This window comes from Oryctolagus cuniculus, chromosome 6 (genome assembly GCF_051225735.1).
Source record: "Oryctolagus cuniculus isolate XC-2025 breed Fujian yellow rabbit chromosome 6, ASM5122573v1, whole genome shotgun sequence".
NCBI classification, from domain to species: domain Eukaryota; kingdom Metazoa; phylum Chordata; class Mammalia; order Lagomorpha; family Leporidae; genus Oryctolagus; species Oryctolagus cuniculus.
The window spans coordinates 2,280,430-2,289,697 of NC_142872.1; the positions used below are offsets into that span (position 1 = coordinate 2,280,430).

Sequence of the window (9,268 nt, forward strand, 5' to 3'; positions counted from 1 at the left end):
GTGTATTTTCCTGGTTCTTTCTAGCCTGCAAAGCTCGTGCTGAGACACCAGCTGCAGTCTGTGGAGTTCCCTTGTGCGTAGCAAGTTTCTTTTCTCGCTGTTTCAAAACCCTTTCCCTGTAGGTTCTGACAGTTTGATTTGTATTTATTTACTTGAAAGGCCGAGAGGGGGGTGTCTTCCATCTGCTGGTTCAATCCCCAGATGGTCACAGTGCCTGGAGATGGGCCAAACTGAAGCCAGGAGCCAGGAGCTTCTTTTAGGTCTCCCATGCAGGTGCAGGGGTCTTCTACTGCTTTCCCAGGCTACAGCAGAGAGCTGGATCAAAAGTCGAGCAGCCGGGACTCGAACCAGTGCCCATAGGCGATGCCAGCACTGAAGGCAAAGGCTTTACCTGCTATGCCACAGCACTCCGACAGTTTGATTTTGATGTTTCCCAGTGTGAGTCTCTGGATCCATCCCACCCTGTGTCCTTCTGGCTTCCTGGATGTGTTTCTGTCTCTCCACTTGCGGGATGTGCTCTGCTGCTGCTTCTTCACATGTGGCCTCTGGAGCTCTGGAATGCATGTGGGATTCCACTTGGTGGTGTCCCATAGTCCCTGGCCCATCAGTCTGCCCCACGCCATGACTCCTGATGACTTAGCTTCAGTCTCACTCTTCTCAGCTTGTGCTGGTCTTTCAGTTAGTGTATTCTTCAGCTCCATAATTTCTGGCATATATTTTATTTTTAAATTTTACTTATTTATTTGGGAGACACACATACACATGGGGTTTTATGGGGCGGGGGGGTGCTCCCATTGGTTCACTTGTCAATGCAATGCCTGGGACTGGGCCAAGCTGAAGCCAGGGACCAGGTTTCCCATACGGATGCAGAAACCTACTCACTCGTGTCACCTGTCACCTCCCAGGGTGCAGGGCGCATCAGCATGTAGCTGAAGAAGGGAGCAGAGCCAGGACCCAAACCCAGGCCCTCTGCATGAGCTGTTGCATCTTAAGCCGCTACGTAACCCCCAGGCCAAATGCCTGCCCCACTTTTTGTCATGCACTCCGTCTCTGACATTCGGTTTGTTCGCCCTGCACTTCTGACCTCCCTGAGCTTGGTGCGCCCGTCCATGGAGCTCCCTGTCAGAGGAACCCCACACCTCCATTTCATTAAGGACGGCTTCCACAAATTCAGTTTCTCTTGTATTTGGCATGCATGCCCTGTTTCTTCACTCTGCTCGTCTCCCCGTGTTGATTTCTGCGTGTGAGATAAAATATAAACAGCATCTCCCAAACCTGTCAGGAAAGGATCCCATCACTCATTGCAGGAGGAGTGTTGCTGTGCTTCTAGAACTCTGTCTCTGCTGTGAGGGGTCCCAGGAGATGGTGCTGTGCCGAGCACTGCCAGTGTTCCCAGAGGCAGAGCTGTGGCCTGTCTGTCCAGCTGGAACGGCGTGGATGCTGGCTCAGTGTCCCACTTCCTTCTGTCCTCAGGTCGAGCGACAGCCGGTGCCTCCCTTGCTATCCCAGCACCAAGCTGGGGAAGGACCTCCAGCAAATGCCTACTGCCTGCTCTCGCCCCTGGTCCTGCCCGGGAAAGCTCTGGAGGGGCCCTTGGAGGCCACCTCTCAGTTTCCCAGTCAAGGAGGGCTGGGGGTGCAGACCACTGGCAGCCTGCAGAGCCAGGAGACCAAGGAAGCCAACCCTTGGCCCCGGCAGTCGTGGCACTGGAAATGTACAGACTCCTCCCAGGGAAAATCTGCAGACCTGGTTTCAGTGCTGGCATGCGCAGGGGCAGGGACACCCGTCAGGACCCCAGAGGGCTATGCTTGTCTGGTTGGCACCTGTATGCAGCATAGACCAGAGCCCAGCTCTGAACAGTAGCTGGGAAAATGCAGGTGCACCTTCCAGGGAGAGACTGGGATGTGAGCATTTTAGCCCCTTCTCGATCCCAGTCTTGGGGAGTGACCCCTAGAAATACCTGTGTGTTGCTTTAATGCCGGTTCCCTCGGGCAGGTGTCTTAGGTTGCAGTTCCTTGGGTGGGAGAGGTAAACTCTGGGATATTCGCTGCAGGGACACACTTCCTCCAGGAGAGGGCAGGAGACTGGGACCTATCCCTGGGGTGAGATGGGGAGGGGGTCTGGGAAGTGCCTTGGCTGCTGATGAGGCTGTCTGTCCTCTAACTTCCTGATGTGGGGGCTGGAAGATCCTCCAGCAGTGGCAGCTCGGAGAGGGCACGGCCTCCTTTCGGCTGACCCCAGGGAATGAGGCCCCTGGATGTGCCCTCCATCTAATTTGAGCTTGTAAAGATGCTTTCTTTGGACAATGTCATCTTGTTTTGTTTTTTTTTTTGTTGTTGTTGTTGTTTTTTTTTTTTTTTTTTTTTTAGCTGATTAATTAGTGAAGTCAGCAAGTTTTGTGAGGGGATCCAGTTACCTTCTTGGGCTCCATTATTAATTTGGATATTTTCCCTTTGGTTTTGATTGCTTTTTACAATCAGTAACTATGGGACACACACCAATTAAACTTCTTATTCTTTGTTCTTGTAATCCTTAAAATCATTTCAGGTACTTTCCCGAAGGCATATTAAGCACCATAGGAACAGTAAACACCCTTCAGTACCCAAACAGCAACCTCATGACATCTCTTCATGCTGGGCAATACCAGTAATTAGTTTTGATGCATGCAAGAAAATTACAAGCACTTAAATATCAAAGGCAAGACGCACATCGAGATGAAGTTTTTTCCTGGCTAAAAATCTCTGGAACAAGGAGAAAGACTGCCTTCCACCCTCACAGAAGTGGAATCTGCTAGACAGCATTCAAGAGCCTGGCTTACTGAAGGTCAATGTGAAAATTCTGGCCTCCTGGGAGAAGGCTGAGGGTGTTGGTTAGCATTTGATTTAATGCAGAGTGCACGCTTCCTTACTCTCTACTGTCCAGTACATTTCTGTCACATTCAGGAAATACAAACCAACCCCACAGCCACTGCCTGCTCCAGCAAGTTGCCTGGCTGGTGCCCCAGGGCTCTCCCTGTACCCACAGTTCCCTGCTGTGCACACCCTTCTGCCACACCAAGCAGGAGTTTCCACATGCAAAGCTCTGTCTCCAGGCCTCAGGTTTCTTCTCTATTGGAACTCTCTCCATGGTGTGTTTCCTCACCTCACTTACTGAACATCTATGCTCAAATGTCACCTCCTCAAAGAGAAACCACAGCTGGGCAGTCCCACTGGTCTCCAAACGTACTCCGAGTTCTTATCAGACAGTTCCAGAAAGAAAAGAAAAAAATATTTTCCGCACTAGCCACAAAATACTGGTACTTCCACAGCTGGGCTGCCTGGTGAAAGGAAGAAGTGCATTTGTCACCAACAGGGGAATGCTTGGCTTCTCTCCACGTTCACTCATGGGGATGGAGAGAGCTCAACACTGACTGAAAACAGTACTGATGGGGCAGGAAACAGGGGAATGTGCAGATCCCGGGTCTGGCTTTATTTAAGAGCATGATTCCATTGTATCCATGTGACTATACTGGCTGATTCAGTCCCATGTTAATGAGCTCTTTCCAATGAAGTACTTGCAATAAAAATTCATTAGCAAGTACATTTGCAAGCATGTTTTCATTTTATTTTTCTTGGATATCCTGGAGTAAAATTACTTCTTCAGCCAACTATTTTCCAAAGTGGCTGTACATCTATCTCACATCAATAAGTAAGATCCCTGACCACTCCATGTTTTTATAATATTTTATGTTACTTTTAAAAATCTTTATACAGGGGTCAGCACTGTGACATAGCAGGAAAAGTTGCCACCTGCAGTGCTGGCATCCCATATGGGTGCTGGTTCGAGCCCCGGCTGCTCCTCTTCTCATCCAACTCTCTGCTATGGCCTGGGAAAACAGTGGAAGATGGCCCAAGTCCTTGGGCCCCTGTACCCTTGTGGGAGACCCAGAAGAAGCTCCAGACTCCTGGCTTCAGATTGGCCCAGCTCTGGCTGTTGAGGCCATTTGGGGAGTGAACCAGTGGATGGAAAACATCTTTTTCTCTCTCTCTGCCGCTGCCTCTCTGTAACTCTGCCTTTCAAATAAATAAATAAATCTTTAAAAAATCTTTATGCATTTATTTTATTGATTTGATAGGGAGAGAGCCAGAGAGAGCCAGTCAGATGGAGAGATCTCCCATCTGCTGGTTCACTCCCCCAAATGCCCACAAACAGGCAGGTCTAGGTCAGGCCAGGCCAAAGCTGGGAGTCAGAAACTCAATCCTGCATGTGGGTGGAAGAGACTTCAGTCCTGGAGTCATCTCCTGCTGCCTCCTAAGGTGTGCATTAGCAGGAAGCTGGTCTTGGAAGTAGAGCCAGAACTTGAACCCATCCAAATGCCAAGCCTGTTTGTTGATGTCCAGTAGTATCTCAGTTTGGCTTCAAGTTGCATTTCCATTCTAATTATTTAAAAGTGATTCTGGGCCATATGCATATCATTTCATTTTCTATGAGACTTTTCAAAATATATACCATTAAAATTTGTGTTTGTATTTTTGGTGTTAAGTTTTCAGAGTTTATTTCTGCATTCTTTAGTAGGTCCTTTCTCAGATACCTGCTTTGAAAACCTTTTTCCCTAGCCCATGACCTATATTGTGATGATCTTTGTGGATTATTACAATGTTTCAAATACTAGTAAAGTGCAATTTAGAGCCTTTTCTTTCATGGTTTTTGTTTTCTGCTCTCTTTCATAGATTGCTTTACCCCAAGTCATGAAGATCCTGTATGTTCTTTTTGGCTTGTTTTTCTGTTTATTTTCTGAAAGATAGAGTATAACTTTTGGATTAGGGGCAGAACTCATCTCAAAAATTCATTGTCATGTATTTTATTAAGTAGAAGTCAAAGTGTTAGGTAGGAAGTCAGTTATGAGCTTATGTGTGTGTGACATAAAGGCCTAAAGAGAAGACATCTATGTCCAGCATATGCTGCATCTCAAAGTCATCCTGACAATGTTTCAGGTGCAGCCCGGTCTTCGAATCCTGCCCTGCCCCCTCCTACCTGATAAGCTGCCAGGTGGAGGTCCCGGCACCTTCTTCCTGACAAATCTTCCACAGTCTCCCAGATGCAGCACAGTATCTGCATTTCAAACACTCTGCTCCAGATCCCCATTCTCTAGGGGGTCCTGCTCACCCTTCCTCTGAACCCAGGATGGCACCAGTTAGGCTTCCTCCTGTCTGATACCTTCAAGGGAAAACTCAGATAGGAGTTTCTTAATATTTACAGCCATAAAATCCTTTGTTTCAGGAGGAGATGTGTGAAGACAAAGACCCACTGCACATTCAGCCCTCTGCCTCTCTGCCTCTCTGCCCGCCTGGTCTGGCCAGGTGTATTCTCTCCACTCAACCATGTAACCTCCACCCTCCCCCCCCCAGTCTCTCCCCATCCATCCTTATGGATGTCCCTTCCCTAATAAACATTGCTATTTTACCTCCCACTACTCTCTGTCTCACGCATGAATTCTTTCTTGTGCGAAGACAAGAACCCTGCAATTTCTCCAGTAACAAAAGTATAAATTTGTTGAAAAACTAATTATTCTCTTGAAATTTCTTGATGTGTATATAAAATAATTCTTCCAGTGGTCATGCTAACTTTTGGGAAAAGTGGTGTACAGAAATTAAGATCAGCTGTGTTCAGCCTGAGACTGAGAGTGATACTGCTGAAACTCTTTCTCAATGTACGTATTCATTAAGTTTCTACCAGCTGCTTTTTTTTTTAATTTCCAGAATTGGGATCACAAGCAACTTACAAGACATAACTCCTGAGTGTTTTAGGTATTTAGGGGTCCAAGTGTAAGCAGAGATTTTCAAACTATGTGTGCTTATTTTTCACTGCTAATGTATGGAGACATAAATGACTCGGGGAATGTTGTTTTCTTCTTGAAGCATCACTGGAGGCACCCAGATGGCTCAATGCAGATGATGCAGTTTGGGGTCTGCTGTGGAGTGGGGCCCAGTGAGCCTGCCCTGGATGCTCCCTTGCTGTGAAGCCTGGGTAAGTGAGTGATCATGGCCCAGGGGGTGGGGCCTGGGTGCGAGCAACTCAGCTCCACTGCCAGCTGCCAGCACTGACAGATAGATGAGCCTTTCTGCTCTGACGTTCGTGGTTCCTCCTCCACCCCTTGGTGGAAGATTTTGGCCCCAGGCTCAAGGCCAAAAGAGCCGCAGCCAAACTGCCTGGGGAGCAGGGTTGTTTCTGCATTGGAAGTTGACAGCAGTTAGTCTATCCACCTCTGCTGGGGTCTGCACCCTCAGAGCAGCCTGCCCACATCTTGGACTCCACTGAGGTTTCACTGTCCCCTACCCAACTTCTGAGGTTCCCACAAACAGAATTGGCTGTGTATATGCAGGATTCTTGTTCATGTGTGGACATCAGTGGCTGACTTCCTTATTCTGCCGTCTTGCCAACATCACCTGCCTTTATTTTAGATTATAGCTAATGAGAGATTTTCTTATTTTTCCTTGGAAGAGTCCCTGAATGCAGTTCTCAAAAATTCAAAGAATATACACACAGGAAACCACATTCTGCAGAGGACACAGACATTGTTTAACATGGAGCAGAGTGTGGGTGTTTGATGATGCAGTCGGGGTCTGCCGTGGAGTGGAGTGTTTGGCCAGATGGTTCAGACACTAGTTAGGATGCTGAAAATCTTTATGAAGTGTCTGGGTTCGAGTCCTGACTCCACTCCCCATTCCAGTTTCCTGCTAACAAGCACCCTGGAAGGCAGCAGATAATTGCTTATGTGGGTGGACCTCTGACACCAACAGGTTGAAGGACCTGGCTCCTGCTTTCAGCCCTGGTCCACTCTTGACCATTGTGGGCATTTGGAGAATGAACCAGTGGATGGAAGCTCTATCTGTATTTCTTTTTTTTAAAGCAGTAAGCATGCTAGCCACGTATGATGAAGAGAGTACACCTGACAGACCAGGCAGACCTCTTGGTAAAGAACCAAGAGCCCAGTCTGCATTCACTGCAGTTTCTATGGCTGGGGCAGGGTCTTCTAGTTCTGCTCCTGTGGAGTTCAGGTATGCGTAATTAATTCAAACCCTAAGTTAGCTTAGATTAAGTACATTTGGAGTGAAGACTTAATAGTGTGCAGTATGTTAAGATTAAGTGATATAAAATATGGGGCAACATATTAAAGTCAAGCTAAATCTTGGTCTCAGGAGCTTTTAGGACCTGTTGGGAGAACCACCGTTCCTCCATGACAGGCTTTATTTTAAGCCAGAAAAAGACAGGCCTAAGAGTATGGGAGTGAAACTATTCCTGGAATTTAGATTCTTCTGCATTCCTGTGTGACACGTAGCCCCTGAGTTGCTCAAGTGCACCAATGAAATGCATAGATAATAAGGAACTCACCTACCTGTGTAGTGATGTAGGTACTTGTTTACTCGAGTGCATAAAAATGCTGGGAGGGAGAGGGATGGGGCTTTTCACCTCAGCTCTGTGCTACGTTGTATGTGCTGGTAAGAGCCCCAGCTAGCTGGTAATAAATCCTCTTGCTGTTGCATCAGTCTGCCATTTGTGAGTTGTTTTGAGGAGGGTCTCATACCGGACACAACAATCCCTGTACCTCTCTGTAGAATCCCTCTGGGTGCAGGGCTTACTGGATATGGAATCCCTCCCAGAACTTCATAATAGCCCCCTTGGTGAAGGATAGATGAGATTCCTCTAAGCTGCCCTCAGAGAGAGGGCTGGGATCCACCCAACCAGCTACTGAACAAAGACAAGGCTTTTGATCCATGAATTCTGACATGTTTCTACATTTTTCATCATTCTACCACACAGAAATTTTGATTTTTTTTCTTTGGCCCCTTCATACAGACATAGGTTCATGTCTGCCTGGCTACCACTGATCTATCTGTATTTTTTCTCTTTTTTCTGACTCTGTCTCTCAAACAAATAAATAAAAATAAATGCTCAGACATTAAATTTCTCTATACAATTGACTCAGTTCTTAGCAACTTTTCATGCTGATTCATAAGCTTTACTTTCGCCTAATTCATTATTAAAATAGAGAAAATGTCACATTTAAAATGTTCAGTTCAGGCAGTTAAGCTCATCTTAAACAATGGGCCTAAGTGTGCTGGCATTTTGGAGTTACGGATATCGCAAACCATCTCTCCAGGGCGCCCTTGACCTCGCTGTTCCTCAGGCTGTAGATGAGGGGGTTCAGCATGGGTGTGAAGATGGTGTAGAAGGCTGACACAGCCTTGTCATGGCTAGCTGACCTGGAGGACCTGGGTCTCATGTAGACAAACATGGCGGCTCCATAGAAGAGTCCCACCACAGCCAGGTGGGAAGAGCAGGTGGCCAAGGCCTTCTTGCAGGCTTCTGTGGAGCGCATGTGGAGAACAGCAGCCAGGATGAGGCTGTAGGAGATCAGGATGAGGGAGAGGGGGACCAGGAGCATCAACACGCAGCAGATGTACATGGCATACTCAAAGACAGACGAGCGGGCACAGGCCAGGCGCATCAGTTCGGGAGCCTCGCAGAAGAAGTGGTTGATCTCACGTGACCTGCAAAACGGGAAGCTCAGGGTGACTGCAGCCTGCAGGAGGCCGTCAGCAGCCCCCAGGATCCACGACCCCACAGTCACTTGCAGACATAAGCGCCAGCTCATGAGAACCAGGTAGCGCAGTGGGTGGCAAATTGCCACATAGCGGTCGTAGGACATGGCCGCCAGGAGGAAGCTCTCCCCGCCGGCCAGGGTCAGGAAGAAGAAAATCTGCGACCCACACCCCGTGCGGGAGATGGACTTCCTTCCGGTCAAGTAGTCGGCAGCCATTTTGGGCACCGTGGTGGAAACCAGCATGACGTCCATGAGGGAGAGCTGGCTCAGGAGGAAGTACATGGGCGTGTGGAGCCGGCGGTCCCGGGCAATCAGGAGCAGCATGAGTGCATTGCCCACCACGGAGGCAGTGGCTACTGCCAGCACCACTGTGAAGAGAAAGCGGTGGAGTCTTGTGTGGTTGAAGAACCCCAGGAGAATGAAGTCTGAGGTGGCGTTTCTCTTCTCCATGATGTCTGCAAATGGGAGGAGCAGAGAGGCAGGGTCACTGTCTGGACGCACTGACTGTGCTTACATAACTGCTGGACGTGCACTGGCCGTGGACTGCAAGGCCCGGGGGCTTCCCACCCACTCGCCACCATCTGGCCTTGCACGTACAAGAGGCCTTCAAAAAGTTCGTGGAAACACATATTCTGGTGAAAAATGCATGGATATCAAAAGTTTTTGCACCAAAATAAGCTTAGT

General features: G+C 48.2%; 1 protein-coding gene across 1 annotated transcript; it reads right to left on the reverse strand.

Moving 5' to 3' along the window:
* Positions 1–8,089: 8,089 nt before the first annotated feature.
* On the reverse strand, positions 8,090–9,034 carry LOC127489554 (olfactory receptor 2T33-like). The gene has a single exon (XM_051841113.3). The coding sequence runs from the start codon at positions 9,032–9,034 to the stop codon at positions 8,090–8,092; it is 945 nt and encodes a 314-aa protein (XP_051697073.2).
* Positions 9,035–9,268: the final 234 nt, after the last annotated feature.

What these genes read in the sequence shown, in the direction of transcription:
- LOC127489554 (XM_051841113.3), bottom strand. Translation starts at nt 9,034, where the DNA reads ATGGAGAAGAGAAACGCCACCTCAGACTTCATTCTCCTGGGGTTCTTC.